The 23,417-nt window shown below is 51.9% G+C and overlaps 3 protein-coding genes and 1 long non-coding RNA gene across 9 annotated transcripts; 2 read left to right on the forward strand and 2 right to left on the reverse strand.

Annotated features, from left to right (window-relative positions):
- Nucleotides 1–853: 853 nt before the first annotated feature.
- Nucleotides 854–4,513, forward strand: TUBB (tubulin beta class I). Its single transcript, XM_004316660.4, has 4 exons — nt 854–1,086; nt 2,498–2,606; nt 2,879–2,989; nt 3,276–4,513. Exons 1-4 carry the CDS (start codon nt 1,030–1,032, stop codon nt 4,331–4,333), a joined length of 1,335 nt encoding a protein of 444 aa, XP_004316708.2. The 5' UTR covers nt 854–1,029; the 3' UTR covers nt 4,334–4,513.
- Nucleotides 3,275–18,103, reverse strand: FLOT1 (flotillin 1). 6 transcript variants are annotated; one of them, XM_033863969.2, is made up of 13 exons: nt 17,894–18,103; nt 17,504–17,560; nt 17,129–17,204; nt 16,949–17,039; nt 16,579–16,722; nt 16,322–16,441; nt 16,140–16,235; nt 15,775–15,927; nt 8,506–8,687; nt 8,302–8,347; nt 8,054–8,191; nt 7,640–7,804; nt 3,275–6,517 (listed from the first exon to the last, which is right to left on the reverse strand). In XM_033863969.2, the coding sequence occupies exons 2-13, from the start codon at nt 17,544–17,546 to the stop codon at nt 6,488–6,490; spliced, it is 1,284 nt and encodes a 427-aa protein (XP_033719860.1). In that variant the 5' UTR covers nt 17,547–17,560; nt 17,894–18,103; the 3' UTR covers nt 3,275–6,487. The 6 variants fall into 6 exon arrangements, 5 of the variants coding, with proteins under 5 accessions (XP_033719860.1, XP_033719861.1, XP_073643934.1 ...); XM_033863970.2 differs by having other exon boundaries at nt 17,504–17,712; XM_073787833.1 differs by lacking the exon at nt 17,504–17,560.
- LOC141275720 (uncharacterized) lies at nt 18,100–19,746 on the forward strand. Its single transcript, XR_012323972.1, has 2 exons — nt 18,100–18,341; nt 18,547–19,746. It is a non-coding gene; the product is annotated as an uncharacterized lncRNA (long non-coding RNA).
- IER3 (immediate early response 3) lies at nt 18,515–19,773 on the reverse strand. Its single transcript, XM_033863971.2, has 2 exons — nt 19,553–19,773; nt 18,515–19,453 (listed from the first exon to the last, which is right to left on the reverse strand). Exons 1-2 carry the CDS (start codon nt 19,760–19,762, stop codon nt 19,193–19,195), a joined length of 471 nt encoding a protein of 156 aa, XP_033719862.2. The 5' UTR covers nt 19,763–19,773; the 3' UTR covers nt 18,515–19,192.
- Between the last annotated feature and the right edge of the window lie 3,644 nt (nt 19,774–23,417).

Below are 23,417 nucleotides of genomic sequence, written 5' to 3' on the forward strand. Positions count from 1 at the left end.
CAGGCTGGAAGACACTGAAATTCTATCAGGTACCTCACCCCATAGTTCTCCGCTGGACAATACAGTGTGTTAAACGCTGCTCTAAGGCCCAGACCCCCCACATGGACAGACACTTCTGGCATATCAACTTCTCTAAACCATTCAACTTATTCTTGAACATACCCTTCACACAATTACTTCTCTATCTTGAAAAGCCCTTGCTGCAATTTTGTTTCTAAACATTATCATTAGAAAACTCCCAAGGAAATAGCAGGAGGGCAATCCCCTCCTTCTTCCTGAGGTATCTGGGGGAGCAGCAGTTTACTGAAGTTCATGCCTTGGGTCACCAAAGGACCAGCTGTTAGATAGCAGATCAGGATGCCGCATTTCTCCCCAGTTTTCGCTGAGCTAAGCAGTCCTGTCTTCCCAAGAGCTACCGCAGCGGGGAGCTTTCAGGGCGTGCCCCCACTCCACCTTCCAACGCCTGGCACCCCCGGGTTCCCAATTTCTGTATCCGTAAACTACTCTCTTTTTATACCAGAAAAGTCAGGCATAGAGGAAGGAACCCTTGCGCAAGGTCATTTTTCATTAAAAACTCCCAAACCAAAACCCCCATACCCAGTACCCACCCATTTGTTCTTTCATTTTGCAGCGTGGACAACAATAGAGGACTACAACTCCCAGGGAGGACTGCGCTCGTCCCGCCGAGCAGGGACCAATGGACGTCTGATACATGACCAGCACGGACTAATCAGGGCCAGCCTCGGTGAGGCTTTGTCTCCCCACCACCTCGCGGGGCGCGTTCTCCCGCCTCCCGGCCCCCGCGCACGCGCGCCCCGCCCTGCCCGCCTTTCCTCCCGCGCCCTCCCCTCTCCTTTCTCCCTCTCAGAACCTTCCTGCCGCCGAGTTCGGACCTCGCTGCTCCAACCTCTGGGCCCCGTCCCATCCTTCCAGCCTGCGACCAGCAGCAGAGAAAAACTAATTACGTATCATTTTCTTGCCCCGTACACACTTGTGAGGCGAGCAAAAAGATTACAATAAATTTTAAAAATGAGGGAAATCGTGCACATCCAGGCCGGTCAGTGTGGCAATCAGATCGGTGCCAAGGTAAGGATTTTTAACCTTTTGACTATATTTATTTTTGAGAAGAAAAAAATCCAGGTAAATTATGACGAATGGCTGTGGGACATTCGCATCCTCCATTCTTAGTCAGGCTTTACCCCTTAAAAGTTGTATGTATATATAATACACGTTTGTATTATGCAAAGCTGGGATTTGCTTTTGAAAAATGGGGAATTTTTCTTGGCAGGCTTATTTTGGGGAAGCTGTTAAAAGCACCCTTCAGGTTTAGGGGGCGGGAAAACCGAGTTTCTGTAAAATTTTACTTAAAAAGGGCATCTGCTAACGGTCCCGGGAGCGAGGGAGATGCGGAAACGGCCCGAGACAAAGCGAGATGAGGTTTTCCCCATGTGCATCCCCTTTGGCGGGGCTTCGGAGGGCTGAGCCGGAGGGGGAAGGGGCGAGGCTGGCGGGCAGCTGCAGAGAGGTCAGATCCAAATGTGGGGGACGCGATGCGCCAGGGTGGGCTGCAGTACGCGATATCCTTTACAAAAGATAGGTGTCTCCGGCCACCCGCGATCCCCACGGGGCGGTCCCCCAGTTTTTCGTGCATGGAAGGCTAATATGTGCTGGACTAATTTCAGTTTCTTTCATTTGCCCTTAACCGAGACCCTTTTAGGGCGTGAACAGATATGGAGAAAGAGCTAGGGGAAAGGGGGAGTGCTTTTTTTAAAAGGGCTCCTCAGGGCCAAAGAGTAGGACAAAGGAAGAAAAACCTCATTTAAAGCAAGGGGGTTAAAATTAAAAGCTAGAGAAGAAATAAAATTCCGAGGCCAAGGGGGAGGCTTTTTTTTTTCCTTTGCGCGCGGTTACAGTGTAGCGGGGGAGGGGCGGGGAGGAAGCGCGGCTGCTACGTTAGAGCAGAAGGGCGGGACCCGGGCGCCCTGGCGCGCTGGGACAATGCGGCCGGGCCAGCCCGCTGGGGGCGCGCGAGCCCGAGCCAAGTCCCGCCCTTACCGCGCGGAATTTGCGCTCCGGCCCCGCCCACGCGCGGTGCCTCCCTTTGTCGGCGCCTAGGCGCGCGCCTGCGCCGCGGTCACGTGCCGGGCGGGGTGGGCGCCTGCGGCAGTGGCTCCTTTCTCCGGCCCCCAGCTCTTTGTGCCCTGCGAGGGGGGGGGCGGGGAGGTGCGCTTCTCCGAGCAAGTCGGCCGCCTCCATCTACCCACCTCGGTGCCTGCGATCGCCGGGACCTTCCACAGCATCTCATCACATCCCAAGCAGTGAAAGCTGCAGTTTTCCCGCGTGTGCAGGTGTTTAGGGGAAGGGTGTGGCAGGCAGAAGGAATGCCAGGCCCTAGGGGAGGGCCCGCCACAGGCGTATCTGAAATTAAAATGGCGGTAGAGGGCGTATAATTGGCTGGAACCTGAGCTGTTGAGGACCCGTTGCTCTCCCCCGGCAGTTCTGGGAGGTGATCAGTGATGAACATGGCATCGACCCCACCGGCACCTATCATGGGGATAGCGACCTGCAGCTGGACCGCATCTCCGTGTACTACAATGAAGCCACAGGTGAGGGCAGGAGGCCGTGAATCACGGGTCCCATCACTCCCACTTCTCTGGGGTCTCTGCCTCCCTGGGAAACCCTTTATCCCCTTTGAATGAATCCATTCTCTCCCTTTGGAGCCGTTTCTTCATTTCCCCCATCGGGGCTCAAAAGTGGCTCTGCTGCCACCTGGTGGCAGTGCCTGGAATCACAAGTTTGGGTCCCCGGCTGCCTCCCCGCCCCAAAATATTTACCTATATGTCGGTCAGTTTTTACAACGCTACTTTATTCCCTGTAGGTGGCAAATATGTTCCTCGTGCTATCTTGGTGGATCTAGAACCCGGGACCATGGACTCTGTTCGCTCAGGGCCTTTTGGTCAGATCTTCAGACCAGACAACTTTGTTTTTGGTGAGTTACACAGAAAATAGTAGATACTTGTTCAAGTTATTTGGGTGCAGCAAGAGTTAGGAAATGATTGTACTGAAGAACTTATACAGGGCTGTGTTTTGAAATCTAACGGAGGATAGAGGTAGTGACTGCTTTAAATAGTAAACTGGGGGGGAGCGACAGGTGTACCACAGGGGAGGGAGAGAAGATACATCCACTGGCATTACTCCAAAAGTTGAAAAGCAGAAATGTGGCCATGTATCTTCCACACTTTACTAACCAAGCTTGCCTTCTGACCCCATTGCAGGTCAGTCTGGGGCAGGCAACAACTGGGCCAAGGGCCACTATACAGAGGGGGCCGAGCTGGTCGACTCGGTCCTGGATGTGGTTCGGAAGGAGGCTGAGAGCTGTGACTGCCTGCAGGGCTTCCAGCTGACCCACTCGCTGGGCGGGGGCACGGGCTCTGGAATGGGCACCTTGCTCATCAGCAAGATCCGTGAAGAGTATCCTGACCGCATCATGAACACCTTCAGTGTGGTGCCCTCACCCAAAGTGTCCGACACCGTGGTGGAGCCCTATAATGCCACCCTGTCCGTCCATCAGCTGGTGGAGAACACTGATGAGACCTACTGCATTGACAACGAGGCCCTTTACGACATCTGCTTCCGCACCCTCAAGCTGACCACGCCAACCTACGGGGACCTGAACCACCTCGTCTCGGCCACCATGAGTGGTGTCACCACCTGCCTTCGCTTCCCTGGCCAGCTCAATGCTGACCTCCGCAAGCTGGCAGTCAACATGGTGCCCTTCCCACGTCTCCACTTTTTCATGCCTGGCTTTGCTCCTCTAACCAGCCGTGGAAGCCAGCAGTATCGGGCCCTCACTGTGCCGGAGCTCACCCAGCAGGTCTTCGATGCCAAGAACATGATGGCTGCCTGTGACCCCCGCCATGGCCGGTACCTCACCGTGGCTGCTGTCTTCCGTGGGCGGATGTCCATGAAGGAGGTCGATGAGCAGATGCTCAACGTGCAGAACAAGAACAGCAGCTACTTCGTGGAATGGATCCCCAACAATGTCAAGACGGCCGTCTGCGACATCCCACCCCGTGGCCTCAAGATGGCGGTCACCTTCATTGGAAACAGCACAGCCATCCAGGAGCTGTTCAAGCGCATCTCAGAGCAGTTCACTGCCATGTTCCGCCGGAAGGCCTTCCTCCACTGGTACACAGGTGAGGGCATGGACGAGATGGAGTTCACCGAGGCTGAGAGCAACATGAACGACCTCGTCTCCGAGTACCAGCAGTACCAGGATGCCACCGCAGAAGAGGAGGAGGATTTCGGTGAGGAGGCCGAAGAGGAAGCCTAAGGCCGAGTGCCCACCACCTCAGGCTTCTCAGTCCCCTCTGCCTTCTTCCTCAGCCGCCCCTTTCCTCTCCCTCAGAATTCGCGTTTTCTGCCTATCTTTTTTTTTCTTTTTTGGGGGGGGGGTTCTAGAACAGTGCCTGGCACATAATAGGCGCTCAATAAATATCTGTTGTTTGTTGAATGTCTCCTCTCTCTTTCCACTTTGGGGAACCTAGATTTCTGCCATTCTGGGTAACCCTGTATTTCCTTCTGGTGCCCACTCCTCCCATCTGTCCAGTTAACATTTCCCTCTCTGTTTTCAAGATAAACTCTCAAGAAGCTGAGTCTCATCAAATCCCATTCAGAACCATGTGCTGATAATCCGGATAGGTGACCGCCATCCTAGGCCCATGTGGTAGCCCAGGGGAAAGGAAACGAAGCAGCAGGTAGAAGTCCCTACTGGGAAGGGGTGGGGTTTTGGAGAGGGGCATCCAGGCTATTGAAGTCCTAGTTTCCAGGTAGCTCTCTGCTCCTCTCAGCTTCTGGGGAGGTGTTAACAGTATTATCTCCATTTTCAATCTCCCTCCAAGCTCTGTTCTGAGCTATTTCCTTTGCAAGGTTCTGGCCACCACCCTGTCAAGGGGGGGATCCTCCCCTCTTCCACTTTACCTCCCTCGTAATGTTGGATTCCTTCCTTTCCCCTGGTCAGAAAAGGGGGTCAAGAGGAGCAAGGGAGACTAGTCTCTAAGCCTCCAGAAAGCCACTCCCCAGCCCTATCTTTTCTTATGGAAAAAAATGACTATCACCCCTTTTGTACCTATATGGAAAGCTATGTGCTACCACGTAAATGTCATTCCCCAGAGAGGGGACAGGACACTCTCCATCCTTTGGCAACACCTCATCTCTTACTTTTGCTACTGCCTTCCCCCCTACCCTTGGTTTTGTCCTATTCTACACTTCAGATTTCTATTGTGTTGAACTTGCTGCTTTTTTTCATATTGAAAAGATGACATTGCCCCAAGAGCCAAAAATAAACGGGAATTGAAAAAAAAAGTTGTGAGATGTGTGCTCATTCAGGGAAAGATTGCTCGTGGAGGCATGGGGCTCAAGTTCAGTTATATGATACATTCTACTTCCCATAAACTAATGAGAAGAATATCCTTACACCTTAATCCCTGGTACCCAGCACCTGCACCTGTCTTAGTAACTGGGGTAGGTATAGGCCCAGATGCAGGATCTAGGGACAGAAAAGGGAACTGAGATGAACGTCAAGTGGTTGCAAGATCAGCATCCCCTTGAACGATCCTGCCCAGATGTACTGAACCAGAATGGGTTGGACCCCAGCAGTCTGTTTCTAACAGTGCTCCAGAAGGATCTCAAATGCACAGTGCATCCAGGGTTCCTTTCTGTTACGGGTAATGCTGATTTCTGTAATGCTGTGGATTTTCTCAGCCTAAGGCAAAAAATCACTAGTGAGGGACGTCACACCATGGTCCCATTCTAAACCGTTCCATCCAATACCTCATGCTTCAAGGAGCACAATAGTCTAAAAGCTGCCCTGGAAATTGAACAAATGTAACAATTTCCCTTGGCCGTGTTTTCAGTAATTCTAGGGATGAATGCAGTTATTGATATTGCTTCCACTTCAGCACGCTTTGCTGACTATAACCAACTTCAGGGTTGGGAGGGGGATTAATTCTATAACTTAACATACAAGTAGCTACTGCCTCTCCCATTGTAAAAAGCCTATTGAAGGCAAAGGCAAAAGCTACATTCTAGCATTCATTTTGAATTAGTTCTGCTATATTAACTGTTCATAAGTATCAGTACTTATTAACAGCAATTTATTTGGCAAAGTTGAGAACCTGCAGACCACCCCTCAAGGCTTGGTCAAGGAAGAATTCTGGACAACAGGCTCAGACAGTAGATTAAGTTAAATAAGTTGGGGGTGGGATCATCAGAAGGCTGGCATGGGACTGGCAGTCTGCAGTATGGGGCTGGAAAAGGGAGCAACCCTTCCCTTCCAAGGCAAGGGACGGGCTTTTTGGCGAGGAGAGACAAGCGGTGGAACTCCGCTGTCAAAGGATGTGCTTGGGGAGCCAGCTGAAGTGCATGCAGTATTGGGACCATTCAGGCAACTTGAGTTATGAGGCTGGGCATCGCGAAGGTCGAGGGCTCAGGCTGTTCTCAGAGGCTTGTGGTTCACCTGGCAAAAGACAACAGTGATGACTATGGGAACCAGGTGCCCTGCTCTCCCAGGATCCCATCTGGGTGAACAGGCTGCAGGGAGGATGCATACTTCCATGAGTACTCTAGTTTTTTCTGGTACCCTACCTCACCCCCTTTGCCAAGCAGTCATTTGGATTCTTGTATAATAATGAATTACTTACTGCAAAGGGGTGAAGGGAGCCAGATCCCTGCTTGCACAGGCCCTCCTTAGCTCCCAATTATCCACTGCAGACCTCAAGGAGACTCCAAGGAACCCAGCTCGAAGGTCACTGATTCAGTCTGGTGCTTTTATTTATATATGCATTTTTTATTTAACACACTCTTTGTTTTGTTTTTGTTGTTTTGGCTGTGCACAATGCGGGATCTTAGTTCCCGACCAGGGATCGAACCCACACCCCCTGCATTGGGAACGTGGAGTATTAACCACCAGACTGCCAGGGAAGTCCTTTAACACACTTATATAGTACTTACGACATGCTAGGCACTGTTCTAAACACTGCAAATATCTACTCATTTAATCCCCTTAACAATTCAACAGGGTAGTTACTTTTATTAACCCAGTTTTAAGGTGAAGAAACAGGTGCAGAGAAGATTAACTTGTCCAAGGTCACAGTTACCATGCACTGGGGCCACGATTCACACCAAAACAGTCTGGCTCTAGGTCCTACTCTCTGATCTCTACCATAATCTACAGGTGAATAAACAGGCACCAAGAAAAGCAGTGATATGCCCTGGAATTAATTTTCAACAGGCTGCAGCTAGTTCCTTCTACCCGTGGGGTGACCAAGAGCACAGGCTCCAGAGATAGCTGGCCTGGGTTTGAAGCCCAGCTTCACCAGCTGTATGACATGGGCTAAACTGGAAGTTCAGTTTCTTTATTTTGTAAAACCCCACATACCCCAAAGGAAGTTTGATCTAAAAATATTTTTAAACCATTTGTGTAGAAGCTTAGCACTGTGTCTGGCACACAGAAAGCAATTAATAAATGTCAGTGGCCCCCCAGGCCTCCTGGGTGCTGGCCCCATGCTAGGCCCGCTACATCACATGCCGTAAGAACCTGGCGATTCGGCTCCACAGCCCCCGCCCTAGAAACCCTCACCTGGGAGATGCTGACGCCTGTGAGTCTCTCCACGCTCTCCGGCAGGCGGCTCAGGATGTCCAGCACTTCCCCGGTCACTTTGGCTGCCCCCATGGCCCCACTTCCACTGGACACCAGTGTGATCTTATTGGCCGAGGTCAAGGGACCACTGATCTCCTCTGCCACCTGGTAGGTAAGATGCCCACTCAGCACTTGTGGTCTGACCACACCCATCCTAAGACTCCTTACTCTGGGTTTTAAGATCCTTGTCCTTCACTTTTGTGAGGATCACCCTTCCTCACTCTGGTCACTGGCTTGTAATTCTCACCCCGAATTTATGGCCCCTAGCCTGGTTCTCCCCCAGACCCTCATTTCCTTCACCCCTCATTCCCTCATCCTGTCCCTCCTCTGCTTTTGTCCACACGACCCCCAGACCTGGGGCAGCTTCTCCAGCAGCATGTCCAACTGAGCAGCCTCCTGGTACAGCTGGAACGCCTCTGCCTTCTTGGCCATCTGCTCAGCCTCGGCCCGGGCTCGGGCCCCTATGGCAAAGGCCTCGGCTTCCCCACGCATCTGAGGAGGGTACAGGACGCCTGGGGTACTGATGGCGGTAGTCAAGGACAAGAAATCCCAGCACAATCCCACTCCCTCCACAAGCCGGCAAGAGCCATCTGCTAACTCACCCGCACGGACTCGGCTTCTGCCTCTGCCTGCATGATCAGCTGGGACCTGGGCAGAGAAGGGAGTGGAGGGAGGAGCTGAGGAAGAGCCCTTGCTCTGGGAGAAAGACTCCACAGGAGGAGTACAGGTAAAGAAGGCCTCAGCAATTCGTCTGGGGGCGCCCAGGTGGTTGAAGGAGCCGCAAGGGGCCAGGAAGGGGTGTTTACTTCTCTGCCGCTGCTAGGCGCTCCAGCTTGTAGCGCTCGGCTTCCGCCGGCTTCCGCACGCGGGCCTCCAGCTCCTTCTCCCGGCGGGCGATCTCCTGCTCCTGCACTGCCACCTGCTGGGCCCGCTCCACCACCTGCACCTGGACCCGCTGTTCCTCGATCTGCTGCTTCGTCTTGGCCACCTGGGAAGGAGGGATGCTCAGAGTCAGAGCTGAAGAGCAAGCGGCCAGGAAGCAGGCAGGGAAGCTAGGGCCGGGGCTCCCGGGCCTTCCATATAGGTACAAAAGGGGTGATAGTCATTTTTTTCCATAAGAAAAGCAGGGGGACTTCCCTGGTGGCGCAGTGGTTAAGAATCCGCCTGCTAATGCAGGGGATACGGGTTTGAGCCCTGATCTGGGAAGATCCCACGTGCCTTGGCCACAATTACTGTAGCCCACGCACCTAGAGCCCGTGCTCCGCAACAAGAGAAGCCACCGCAATGAGAAACCCGCGCACCGCAATGAAGAGTAGCCCCCCCTCGCCGCAACTAGAGAAAGCCTGTGTGCAGCAACAAAGACCCAACGCAGCCAAAAATAAATAAATAAATAACTTTTAAAAAAAGACTTGATACTGTGTCAATTCAAAAAACTTAAAAAAAAAATAGAGCAGGCACATGAAGGCGGTCCCAGTGGGCTCAGCCTGCCCAAGGGAGTCCGTTTCCCGTACAGATCCAAGGCATGGCCTGAGGAGCGATGGGGGGTGGCCTGATCTTCCCTATCAGAGCCAATACCAACAGTTAGGGCTGTTCCCCACGTAGTCTCAGCTTCAGGGCTGGATAGGGCTGGAACCCAGCAGTTCTCCCTCAGGCCAGGTGAAGTATCCCTCCACTGAACTCCTATCACCTTGTTTCTCCACCAAGTCTCCCTCTAGAGTATGAACACCTGGTGGGCACTGAGTGCATGGTAGCCATCCTCCACCTCCAGTTACGCTCAAATCCATGCACTTCTCTCCATCTGTGTGGCGGTTACCTTAGTGCATGCCACTGTCAACTACTGAAAAGTTCTCTTACCAACTTTTTTTTTTTCTCTCTCTCACCAACTTTCTTTTTGGGGGCTGTGTGTGTGTCACTTTTATCTTTTGTATGTGGTCCAAATTAAAAAAAAAAGTAAACAGTGATAGGTTTCCTCCCACCTATTTCTCAAGCCACCTGGTTGGTTCACTTTCCCTGAAACCACCACCGTGAGCAGCCTGTCGTGTATCTTTTCCGGGATACTGTAAGCAACTACAAGAACATGTATACATAGAGTTCCTCTTAGGCAGATTTCATTTTCTTATCCCTTGCAGAGTAGAGGGATCAGAAGGCTCTTGCCAAGATGTCGGTGAGGAGTTCGGGGGAGGAACACACTTCTTGCCTCATTGCTCTGGCTCAGATGTGCACCATCTCCCCTGTGGGGCTCATCAACACAAGAGATGGTGCCCCTGCCTTTACAGTGAACACCCATCTGTTCACTCCAGAGGAAGGGTGCTTCTGGATGTGGCACCCTGTACTGTCTTTGACCCTAAAAGTTCAAACCTGTTCCAAACTGGACTAGTTGCTCTTGGCCCCCATATGCAGCATCACGGTGTTCCTGTGTTGGAGCCTACCCACTCCTTCTCTCTCTTCTTCAGACTCAACCTCCGGCAGCTCCCTCAGAAAGAGTATGTGGGGGACTTCCTTGGTGGCGCAGTGGTTAAGAATCCGCCTGCCAATGCAGGGGACACGGGTTCGATCCCTGGTCTAGGAAGATCCCACATGCTGCAGAGCAACTAAGCCTGTGCGCCACAACTACTGAGCCTGCGCTCTAGAGCCCGCGAGCTGCAACTACTGAAGCCCACGCACCTAGAGCCCGTGCTCCCGCAACAAGAGAAGCCACCGCAATGAGAAGCCCGCGCACCGCAACGAAGAGTGGACCCCGCTCACGGCAACTAGAGAAAGCCCACGTGCAGCAACGAAGACCCAATGCAGCCAAAAATTAATTTTTTTAAAAAAAAGGAAAGAAGGCTTCCCTGGTGGTGCAGTGGTTGAGAGTCCGCCTGCTGATGCAGGGGACACGGGTTCGTGCCCCGGTCTGGGAAGATCCCACATGCTGCGGAGCGGCTGGGCCTGTGAGCCATGGCCGCTGAGCCTGCGCGTCCGGAGCCTGTGCTCTGCAACGGGAGAGGCCACAACAGTGAGAGGCCCGCGTACAGCAAAAATTTTTTTTAAAAAAGGAAAGAGTATGTGGGCAATAAGTTTTTTCAGATCTTGCTTCTCTGAGATTTTCACTCCACTCTTCTATTTGAATGACGATTAGGTTGAGTACAGGTTACTAGGTTGTTATTAATCTTCCACCAGAATTTTTAAGGCATTGTTCCAGGGTATTTCAGCTTCTTGAGAAATCTGAAGTCATTCTGATGCCTGACCCTTTGCTTGAGATCCGTTCATTCTCTCTGGAAGCTTTTAGTTCTTTTCGTTATTCTCAGTGTTCTGAAATTTCACAGTGATGTTCTTCAAGGTAGATGTTTTTCATTCACTGTTTTGGGCACTTTGTGGACCATTTCAATCCAGAAAGTCACATAAACATGTCCGAATCTTTTCACTGATGATTTCCTTCTGTTTTCTTTGTTCTGTTGGGTCTCCTGGGCTGGCCTCTAATATTCTTTCCCAATTTTTCCATCTGTCTTGTCCTATTTTCTGGGAAATTTATTAGAATTTCTCTTCCACTATGATTTTTTTTTCAGTTCTTCCATTTTATTAATTTCTAAAAGCTCTTTTTTGTTTTCTATGTCCTGATTTCCTAGATGTGAACTACTCTCTTATCACTGAGGATATTTTTTTTTTTAAGCTTTCTTCTCCCTGCATAGTATGTATCCTTCAAATTGCTTTGCTCTGCTTGTGATTTTGGCCTGTCTTCCATGTTGCAGGATCCCTCATATGTCAGGGATTCCTTGCTTGTCTGCTCACAGGGAGGAAGGTCTGAAACACTGAAGGGAAACTCTGGGTATGTGGGTGAGGCTCATTGGCTTTGAGCTTCAATCTAGGCTGACCTAGGCAGTTCATCTGCTGAGGAACCTCAGATTCAGGATCTTCAAGTCTTTCATGTTGGATTGGTCATGTTCCCCAGAGCAGTCTTCTGATTTCTTCTTTGGAAGATGGGGGTTCTGAGAGCCATAGGGGGTGAGTGGTTAGGGGAAGTGGTCACTATTCAGTATTCAATAGGCAGACAGGGGCTTCCCTAGTGTCGCAGTGGTTGAGAGTCCGCCTGCCGATGCAGGGGACACGGGTTCGTGCCCCAGTCCGGGAAGATCCCCCAGGCCGCGGAGCAGCTGGGCCCGTGAGCCATGGCCGCTGAGCCTGCACGTCCGGAGCCTGTGCTCCGCAACGGGAGAGGCCACAGCAGTGAGAGGCCCGCGTACCGAAAAAAAAAAAAAAAAAAAAAAAGGCAGACAGCCTCTTCAGGCCTGTTACTGGTTAAGTACTTAGGCCCTCACCTGTGTCTGGCTGGCCCCAGGTCATGCCCTCTGGTTTACTCTCATCAGATAATAAACCCCCAGAAGTCTACTGGGGCAGAGAAGGGAGCATTACCCAGAGGCAGGGAGCCAGAGCGCTCTGAGAAGTCACTTTTCACCTGTTTCTCCTTATTTCAACAGTCTTCGTCACAGCTCCAGAGGCCCCTGGTGCTGCCAGCTCCTGAGCCTCAGATCATTTCATTGTTTTCTCCCCTTCGGCTTTGGGCTCAGCTGTCTCAGACCTCCTTGGTCAATTACCACAGCTTTCCAGCGTCCAAAATGATGCTATGGTTTCTGTTGCTTCTGTTCCTATTCTCTCCAACTTTTTTTTTCTTTAATCACCTTATGTGGATTTAGTAAGGTTTTAAGAGGGAGTGCAAGTAGCTGCATTTATGCAATCCATCATCTTTGAAAAACCTTCTAACTCATCTCCCCACTTCCTCTTTTTTTTTAAAAAAAAATTTTTATTTAATTTATTTATTTTTGGCTGCATTGGGTCTTTGTTGCTGTTCTAGTTGCAGCGAGCGGGGGTTATTCTTTGTTGCGGTGCGCGGGCTTCTCATTGCGGTGGCTTCTCTTGTTGCGGAGCATGGGCCCTAGGCGCGCGGGCTTTAGTAGTTGTGGTTCGCAGGCTCTAGAGCGCAGGCTCAGTAGTTGTGATGCACGGGCTTAGTTGCTCCACGACATATGGGATCTTCCCGGACCAGAGCTCCAACACGTGTGCCCTGTGTTGGCAGGCAGATTCTTAACCACTGCGCCACCAGGGAAGCCCTCTTCTCTTCTCTTTTGACAATCAATCAATTCTTCACATAACAGCTGTACTGATCCTTGTGAAAATGTAAATTAGACCAGAGCACCTCTCTGCTTAAAGTTCTCCAATAGCTTCCCATTGTGCTTTGAATCTTCTAAGTCTCCATCACGGCCACTCGAACCCTAGTAAACCTGGTCCCGCCTGCCTCTCCCTACTCACAGCACACCAGCCATACTGGATCAGAAACCTCCTTTCTGTTCCTGGGACACGCCGAGCTCTTTGTTACATCAGGGTCTTTGCATGTGCCAGTCCCCTACCTAGTCACTTGCCACATATAGCTATTTAAATCAAAATAAAAAATTTAAAAATTCAGTTCCTCAGTCACAAAAGCCACATTACAAGTGCTCAACATCACAGCACAGATATAGAGCATTTCCATCATTTCAGAAAGTTCTATTTGAACAGCACTGGACTAGAATGTTCTTGGCCCACAACTCTTTACATCGTTGACTCTTTCTCATCTTCAGGATTTATCTCATGTATCACTTCCTCACCGAAGCTTCCTCTGATCACCCCCGACCTAATAGAGTATCCCCCCAGTAAAGTACCACCTATGTATTTCCTTCATAGCACTTCATGTAATTTGAGCCAGTGAAGGTTATTTGCTTATTAGTGGTTTCGGGTATTATAACGTAAAGCTCCATGAGGGCAGGAATCTTTTTTTTTTTTTTTTTTTTTTTTTTTTTGCAGTACACGGGCCTCTCACTGCTGTGGCCTCTCCCGTTGCGGAGCACAGGCTCCAGACGTGCAGGCTCAGCGGCCATGGCTCATGGGCCCAGCCGCTCCGCGGCATGTGGGATCTTCCCAGACCAGGGCACGAACCTGTGTCTCCTGCATCGGCAGGCAGACTCTCAACCACTGCGCCACCAGGGAAGCCCCGAGGGCAGGAATCTTATTCCGTCTCATTCATACTTATATACTCACCTCCAAAACAATGCCTGGCACATAACAGGCATTTAACAGATACCTGTTGAGTAAATCCTTATTTCCCCAGCACCTAGCACAAAGCCTGACTGGCACAAAATGAGGAACTAATAAAAGCTGAACAGAACCCAAACCAGCCCAACCCTTTGATGTGCAGACAAGCCATGTTGAGAAGAAGATTAAGGACCTTATCCTTGGGTGGGTTAAGTCCCGCCCAAGCTGGTGTTTTCCACTATGTTAATGCTTCTCAAACTCCAGTGTCTATCAATACATGAATCGCCTAGGAATTCTGTTAAAATACAGATTCTGACTTGGTCAGTTGGGCTGGAGCCTCAGATTTTGTATTTCTAACAAGTTCCCCAGGGATACTGATGTTGCTGGGAGGCAGACCACACTTTGAGTAGCAAAGTACTATGCCACACTCAGGTACCTGTCAAGCCATCCAGGGATTTAACGTCATAACTAAAGATGTGTTGCATTTCATAATTTCACCCTGTACCAACTCTTGGCAAAAATGAATTTCATAATATTGCTACCCTTTGGGTAAAGGTCTCAGAGTACAGTTGATTCTCGTTATTTATGGTAGTTCTGTTTTATAAAGTAGCCATGAACACTGAATTAACAAAACACTTATTTTGTTCCTAAGGGAAATACAGGTATAGGTTCCTGTGAGCCTCTGGTCACAACAGATAAACAGGTCAATATATATCCTTTTTTTTTTTTTGGCCAAGATGTGCAGCATGTGGGATCTTAGTTCCCCGATCAGGGATCGAACCCACACCACCTGCAGTGGAAGCACAGAGTCTTAACCACTGGACCGCCAGGGAAGTCCTACATATCCTTGCTTTATGTGTTTCTGCTTAAAGACACCATATGTAACATATCTGTTGATTCGTTAACAATGAACTCATGGCCAGCAGCACTGTAACTCATGCCTAAAAGAAGCTTATCTAACACACATGTCTTCTCCATCAGGCACATCACAGCCTTCTTGCACTTAGGAACACTAGACGGCACTTCAGCACTACATTTGGGGACATTTTAAACTGAAATCACCAAAAAAAAGCACAAAAGTGCAAAAAATGTGGCAGTGAATATACTATGAAAATGACACTGTTTACAGTAGGAGCCGAAACAAGAAGGCAGAACATCTTCTTGTTCAACTTCAACTGGGAAGCACATATCAGGCAACTCAAATTTTTCTCCACTCTGCGCATGTTTGCAAATAGTCATCAGTACAAAAAATACTGGTTCTGAGGTAACCAATAAATTTTAGTGATGAGGCAAATTCTCAGTTATGGGATCCACAAATGATGAGGATCGACTACACCTCCCTGCATTTTCAAGGGCCCCCATGTCTCATTTTGTGGGATTCAAAGCCCACCTTTTCCTTCCTCACACACTTCTGTGATCACCAGGGCTGCTGTGGGCCCATGGAGTACCCCTGTGCAAATTAGAAAAAGGCACCCCTTCCTCTGGGTGGATGCAGACCCATTCACCCAGGCCCGATGTGGAGCATGGTTGGATCTTAGCTCTGGATCACCCCCTCATCCAGGTGCCCTGGCCCAGGGCACAACCTGCCTCAAGCCCGTGATCAGCCCTATAGAGGGTATCCTTTCTAGGCCTTTTCTTTGCTTTTCAGCTGAAACGTTTAGGTCTTTTTTTTTTTTTTGCGGTACGCGGGCCTCTCACTGTTGTGGCCTCTCCCGTTGTGGAGCACAGGCTCCGGACGCGCAGGCTCAGCGGCCATGGCTCACGGGCCCAGCCACTCCGCGGCATGTGGGATCTTCCCAGACCGGGGCACGAACCCGTGTCCCCTGCATCGGCAGGCAGACTCTCAACCACTGCGCCACCAGGGAAGCCCCGTTTAGGTCTTTTAAATATTCCTCATAAGGAGGAGCTGGGTCAGAAATGGAGGGCCAGAATAAGGGGATCAGAGTTAGAATATGAGAGAGAGTGGTGGCCTGAGAAGAACGGGGAGGGAGTGAAGTCCAGCCTGGCCACCGGGCCAGCATAGGGGCTCTGACCTGAAGCTGATAGGCCAGGTCAGCCTGTGCTCGGCGGGTGTTGACCTCAATGTCATATGCAGCCTTCTTGAGCTCGTAGTCCCTCTGCGCCTTGGCCATCTCGATCTCACTCAGGTACTGAGCAGACACCTTTTCTTGCTTGGCTTTGGCTTCCTGTGCATGCAGAGATCAGGCAGGGAGTCAGAGTAGGGAGAGGAAGGCCCCAGGGAGAGAGCCTGATCTCCACCAAGCTCCTCTGTCCTCACCCCAGGCCCGGCCTCATTTATATCCTCTGCCAACCCTGCTCCACCAGCCCCCACGCCATCCCCTCTTCCACCAGGTGCACAATAAGCCCATGGAGACCAAGCAACCCCCAGATCTCTCACCCGGATCCCAGCGTCTCTCTTGGCCTCCGCTTCCCCAATCCGAGCATCTTTTTGGACTTGAGCTGTTCGAGCCTTCCCCAAGGAGTGCAAATAGTCCTGTGGGAGAGTTGCAGATATCACAGTCCTCGGGAAGGTTTAAGATGGGAGCAGGAAAGCAGGGAGAAGCAACTGCCTAGGTTTACCTGATCGTCGTGAATGTCCTTCAGGGTGTAGCTGACCACGCTGATGCCCATGTTGACCAGGTCTGAGGAGGCCACTTTGAAAACTTGCTCTGAGAATTTCTGCCTGTCCTTATAGATTTCCTAGGATAACAAGATGGAGGGAAGGAGGAATGTAAGCTCTCAGATCCTCTGACCACTGTCTCCTACAGACTAGCTCGGTCCTTAGGCCCCTCTCACTCTGGCACCCCTTCCAGATCTTTCCCTGCCCTCAGGCCCACCTCCACAGTCATGTGGGCCATAATAGCCCTCTGGTGGCCCTCCAGCGTCTCCAGTGCGATGTGGGCAATCTCAGCCTCCGTCTTGCCCAGGAACATCTGGCAGGCAGCTGCCAACATTTCCTTATTCTGGCCCTGAATCTTCACCTGTAGCCAGAATAGGGTTAGGGAGGGTGTGGTGAAGGTCTCATGAAGACAGGGAGGAAGCTGGGAGAGTCAAGTGCCTTGGGGATCCCTGGAGAAGCTGAGACTAGCAGAGAAATTTCTCCATAGCAAGAGGTAGGGAAGGCCATGGTCAGAAGATTCTTAATGTCTGGGGACAGAGAAGGTGATGGGGGAGTGGACTTTGAAGGAAAGGCTCTGAAAGCCTCACCTGGGCAATGCCAGTGACTGAGATGGGGACCCCATGGCGAGTGTAAACCTTTTCACTCTTGACATTGAGGGTCAGTGTGTTGAGAGAGATCCTAGGGGAAAAAGAAGGGGTGGACAGTGTGAAAAGGAGAAAAGAGAGAAAACGGGAGTTCCCTTTCCCTAGTTCTCTTGTTCAACCTACCTCTGGATTTGCTGGATGCAGGGCAGGACAAAGACACGTCCTCCAGCCACCATGACTGGGGGGCTCCGGCAGAAACCTGCAAGGTGAGGAGACAATGAGCTGCGGTGGCCGGTGGCCACGGTGGAGCTGGAATGTGGAAGACGACCGGGGAAGGGAGGGGGAAGCAATCCCCACGAAGAAATCTGGGCGCTGGCAGGAGCAGCGGGCAGTGTAGGCCTTGGAAGGATAGAGGCAGGGAATCACCACAAGTGGGTGGCTTGCAACCATGGGGGTGGGGTGGGCAGAAGGTCTGGCGCTGGGGAGCTGGTGGGGAGAGGGGGAAGGGACCTCTGCGGGGACTTGGGGGTCACTGGCTGAGCAGAGAACAATACTTACCGGAGACCACCATGGCCTCGTTTGGGCCACAGGTGAAAAACATGGCTCAGGCTGGAGCTGGAGGAGGGGGAGAGAAAGCCTTTGCTGATAGCAAGGGGCACTGTGGAGTCCACAGGAGTGAACCCTTTCGCTTTCCTGTCAGTCCCGCCCCGCCTGCAGACAATGCGGCCCCGTCCCTTCCGCGCCCACGGATCCGCTAAGGCTTTACCCTGTGAAATTTCGCAGTCACCCAGCGACTCCCAGCCCCTTGCCGCACCCCACCTTCAGTGACGACGGTTTCTCCCTTATCTGATAAAGCTCTCCCGGCCCCTGGAGACCCCCAGACCCTTGCGCCACCGTCCCTGCTCCTCCACAGCCCGACTCCATCTCCCCACCCCACCCCCCACCTACCTTCCCGGACGCGGGCAGCGGCCTGGCCGTGGTCCGGGGCAGGGCGGGGACGCGCAGGGGACCTGTGAGCCGCCGAGCAGGGGCCGCTCGCGCACAGCCTGCCTAGGAGCTGGGCCCGCGCTCGCGCCCTTGCCCCCAACCAGGCCGCACCCTGTCGCTGCGACAGACGCGACCCCGCCCCCTCGGCCCGCCCCTTTCCCAGCAGGCCGCGCTCCGGTCCGCAGCCCGCCCGGGCCCCGGCTCACCCGGGCTGCCGAGCCAGCCCGGGGTCGGATGGGGCGACCCCCAATTCGCCGCCCCTCCGGGGTCTGGAGCCCTAGCCAGGCCGCTCCACGCCCCGCCCCACGGGACGTGACCTCAGTGGGTCTGGCACCGCGGGGCAAGGGAGATTGACTCACCTCGGATTTGCCCCGCGAGAATTAACTGGGAAAACCGCAGACTGGGCAACGTACGACAGCATCCGATTACCGGTTGCTGGGTTCCGTGACTCGGGAAAAAGGGGCTCAGGGGCCCGGGGAGGAGCGCCCGCTGGTGACTTGGCCGCGGCTCCTCCGGCCCAGGCGCTTGAAGGCCATGAGGAATGGGGGACCATGGCTTGCAAAGAGACACTCACATGACTGCTGACGGTAAATCAAGTTTATTTGTGTTCACAGAACATACCGGGCGACCCCATAGCCACCCCCTGACAGCCCATCGAACCCGCAGCCACCCCTTGGGGGCAACTTCGAGGAGATCGAAGGCCAAGGACCTTATTCTCAACGGTCCGCCGAAGCCTCACACAGTAGACCCGCGAGTTGAGATGCTGGAGGGCTGAGTATGTCACCTGCTAAACCTACTACGACCCACCACCGTCCTTGACTCCCAGCCCGGGCGCCTTCTCGGACCCGGGTTTCCTCCATCCCTCTTCCCAGCCTCGCTCAGTTCTGGGCGCCGGCCTTCACCAATCCCCCAGAGCCCAATAAATACCCAGAGATCTGCATTTGCAGCAAGGAGCACATCTCGCACTCCTGCATAAGTTAAAATAAATATTACATACACCCCTCCATCACCTAGGGGGACATACATAAATACATATAAATATTATTAGGAGCAATGAGAAATAACGACGCTCTCCTGCCACCCGGCCTAGCCCCGGCGTGTCGGTGCCTGTCTCTCCCAGGCTCGGGCTGGCATCTCCGCTGTAGTGTTCTGAGTGCGAGTTGCCTTGGGAGTCCCAGTTTGGGATACGCTCTTTCTCCCACCAGGTACACCCAGTGTTTCTTGGTTTTTCAGATTCTTCTGGGGATGTGGAGAGTCCGGTTAGAAGGCGGCAGGGTGTTGATGGAGAAAAGTGCTGAGGTCCAAAGCGTAGTCCGAGGGCTCCGAGGTCAGATTAAGGGGCTCGAGGACCGGGGGCACAACGGTGGGCGCGGGGGACTGCGCGCTGGGGGTGTCCTCCGGGACCAGGGGTGTCGACACACCCTCTTCAGCCATCAGGATCTGGCAGAAGATGATGGTGAGCAGGAGAAAGAGCAGCCTTTTGGCAGGGTTCGGATCCTCGACTGGCAGCTGACGCCGGACCTGTGGGGAGATAACAAAGGCAACAGGTCAGGTCGGGGCCCCGGCGTACGGCGGTTCGCCCTGCTCTTCCCCCGGGCTGTCCACTTCGGCGACACTCACCACTCGTGGGTAGAGGACCCTACGGCTGCGCTTTCGGTGCCCGCGGGAGGCGCTGGGGCGCGCAGCGGGGGCCACCGCGGTCTCCGGGAGAGGATCGAAGGTGAAGATCTCGGGGCCGGAGCCCCGTTGGGGTCCCGGGCTGGTGGAGGGGACCGAGGTCGGAGCCCGCAGGACGGTCATGGTGGGGAGGGAGCTTCGAGAGTGACACATTGTGCGCAGACCTGAAGGACAAGTGGCCGCGCAGTCCTGCAGAGCTAGTTTTGTACCCCGAGAACTGGGCGGGCCCTTCTCAACTCCACCCGCTGCTGGGAGCGGTTGGCCGGTCGACTGGAAATTCCGAAGTTTAAGCAAAGGGAGGGGGTGGAGAATTGGCCAGTGCAACCGTAGGCGCCTAAGTGTGTGTCGTGAGTGTGTGATTTGTGAGTGGAGGCGGGTAAAATTCCGGACTGCGGGCACATGTCGGGACATGTGGCTGCTGGAGAGGGGCTCACAGACAGTTTGAGAAGGTTCAGCCACAAGCCCCATCTCTGGAGAGGCAGGAAGGCTTACATAAGGAAGTCTGCCCATCCTACTACAATACTGACCCAGCAAAGTCAAGGAACCACAGTTACAGGTGCACATTCACAAGTTTGTAGGAAACATGGAAAACACACAGCCTAGGAGGGAAGTCACTACAGAAACAACCAAGATGCCTAAGAGAAATGAACACCCTAGCACACACAGACAGACACAACCCTGCCTGCTTTAGCGCACACACACAACACACACACACACAAGCACACACACACACACACACAAGCACACACACACACCACATTGCAGAGGCGGAAAAATTTCTCCTTTCCTTCTAGTTTCTTTGGCTGGTCTAATAATTAGACATAGGACAGATTAACAGGAGAAAACAAATTTAATTGCGTACTTACAGGAGCCCATGAAGACTGGAGACTCAAAGGCAGTCAGTCGGGCAATTGAGGCTTACATGCCATCTTCAGCTAAGGAATGGGAAAGAGGCCTGGGGCTTGAAGGGGAGGTGGGTAATTCACAGGAAGGTGAGAAGAGCAGATGTTTGCTAATTAGGTGTTTGCCCTGCTAAGCAGGTAAGTCTTTCAGGTGAAAGCTATCTCTGGGCCAGGCCCCCTACCTAAATTATTTAGGCAATTGTCTGCGGGGTCTTGATTTCCTTCAGCTCCAAATAATTCACATGCCAAAGTGGCACATTTGGGGGTGGCATATTCTGCTCACCTTCAATATGCGCATCACACCCACACAGAACAAAGGTGCAGAGACTGCACAGGGGCAACCCAGCAATGTGCAGAAATGTTCATACGTGGCTGGAGCAGAGGACCACAAAATACAAAGGTGAGAAGTTCGCAGCCATCTGGATTTAAGTTTATGTGAAGAACGTTTAAACTGTGAGACATTATGCAAATGTGGTGGTAATGATAATAACACAAGAGAGAATTGACACATTTTCATAACTGCCTTAGAGAAAGCTGCTCATGGATGTAAGGCCAACTGGCCCGAGGCAGGGGAACACAATCAGATTCACAGGTTGCATCAGACCGAAATTCTCCGGACCACCCAGTTCCAGGAACTGACCTGGGGACTTTGAACCCAGCCCAGCCTTCCTACCTTTCGAGGGGTGGGAATAACGGTCCCCCAGGATACCCGAAAAGACCACCAAATAAGGAATACCCTGCGCCCTCCCAGATTCACCACACCCCTTTCCCTTCTTCCCTTATAAAATCTTGCCCAACCCTCGCCCAGGCGCGACTTCTCTGGCCCCTTTCTCTCGGACCAGAAAACCTCGCCCGGGAGCGCTCCCTAATAAAACTCACTTGAAGCTTTCCTCTGTTTCGTGGTGCCGTTTGTTAAGATCCGACCTTACAATGGACACAGAATTTAACATCTTTTGAGCACTCAACAGGGCCAGACACCCTGTTAAAAGGTACTGTTGAGTACTGAGGTAGGTTTCAGCATGTATGCTGCCGAGAGAGCCAAGTGCTTTATCTAAAGCAAACACATCAGGTTCTAAGAAAATGGAAGACTAAGTATAAGGGGAACCCAATAGAGCTGCTGTTCCTGTCTGTCTAATCAATCACATGAGGCATCCAGGAAGAATGGCATTTGAGATGACCTTAAATGGTGGGTGGGATACCACAGAGTCAGATGTGGAAGATAACTGAGAAAGAGAATGGAATCAGCAAAGGCCTTGAGCTGGAAAAGTACAGGATGTGTTTGGGGAATCACAAGAAAAACAATCTCAGGACAAGTTTCCTGTAATGGAGTAGTGGTGAAACCCAGCTGGACCCTGTGGGGCCCTCCTGGATACCAAAGCCTTTCCGTGTCCCTCCTAGACCTTCCCTGGGTTCCAAAGGACAGATTCAAACAGTTGCTGATTAGGGAAGGAAGGGAATGCAGAAACAGGAGTAGTCGAGAAACAATAGTGCAGGACTTCCTTGGTGGTCCAGTGGTTAAGACAGAGCTTCTACTGCAGGGGGCGTGGGTTTGATCCCTAGTCCGGGAAGATCTGAATGCTGTGCATCCAGCGCAGCCAAAAACTTTAAAAAAAAAAGAATGGTGCAGATAAAGCAGGGGGCTGGTTCCTCCAAGGGATATACATAACAGTATATCTTTGAGTTCTTCTACAGGAACTAAGTCCCTCACTCAGTTGGAGGATGGTAACTTCAGGCTGAGTACAAGATTCCTGGAGCACCACCCTGTTACCTCACCACCAACCAATCAGAAGAAAGTCACACACCCCAAATTTTACCTATAAAATCTTTTCCCCAAAAAACTGTCAGGGAATTTGGAGGGTTTTGAGCACAAGCCACCCATTCTCCTTGCTTGGCCCTGCAATAAACCTTTCTCTGCCCCAAACTCTGACGTTTCAGTTTATTTGGCCTCACTGTGCACTGGGCACATGAACTTGTTCCATAACAGTATCTTCAAAATCTCATTTCTTCCTCTCCAAACTCATTTTTACCCCTCTTCTCTTGTGCTGTGCTCCAGCCACCCAGGGCCTCCTCCTTTCAGTTCCCAGGACTTGCCAAGCTCTTTCTCCCCTTAGGTCCTCTCCTTAAATTGCTCTGCCCTGGCACTTGCAGTTTTTGGCAACTTCTCATCCTCATCATAAACAGGAGGGAAGGGAGCAGGGCACAACCTTTAAAAGAATGACATAGTCCTTGAGGATTCGAATTTTGCCTTTAAAAACTCTTCCCTGAAAACCATCAGGGAGTTTGGGGTTTTTGAGCAAGAGCCACCTGTTCTTTTTGCTTGGCACTTGCAATAAACCTTTCTCTGCCCCAAACCCAATGTTTCGGTTTGTTTGGCCTCACTGTGCATCAGGCACGCAAATCTGGGTTCCACAACAGTGGGAAGTGACGATGGCTGGAAAGGAATTAGGCAGTGAGGAGAGCTTAGCTGTCAGGCCAGGGGACGGGGTTTGACTCTAGACTGTGGAGCTTGTGGGTCATGGAATGACATCAAAGGAGGGCAAGTTCAAAGCTGGGAACTGAGTGGGACAAGGAGCATGCTCTGGATGGGGAAACACTGAGGCAGAGACAGGATACTATTGGAGAGGTTTGGGTAGGAGGAAAGGGCCTGAAATGGGCTATGACACCGGGAACACGAGAAGGGGTGGCTTTAAGAGACATTCCTAGCATAAGATTACCAGAATTTAGTGATAAGACGGGTAGCATTAGAGTCAGGGAGCATGAAGGGACCAAAGCTGTCTCCATGCATTTCAAATGCATCTGCCATAGAGCTTTGTACCAGATCATATTATGCCTGGTGCACAGGATGAGAACATGTTTGACCTCTTCCATTAAAGGCTGTGTCACACATGTCTCTGTGTCTTCCATAG

Source organism: Tursiops truncatus, chromosome 10 (genome assembly GCF_011762595.2).
Source record: "Tursiops truncatus isolate mTurTru1 chromosome 10, mTurTru1.mat.Y, whole genome shotgun sequence".
NCBI lineage: Eukaryota > Metazoa > Chordata > Mammalia > Artiodactyla > Delphinidae > Tursiops > Tursiops truncatus.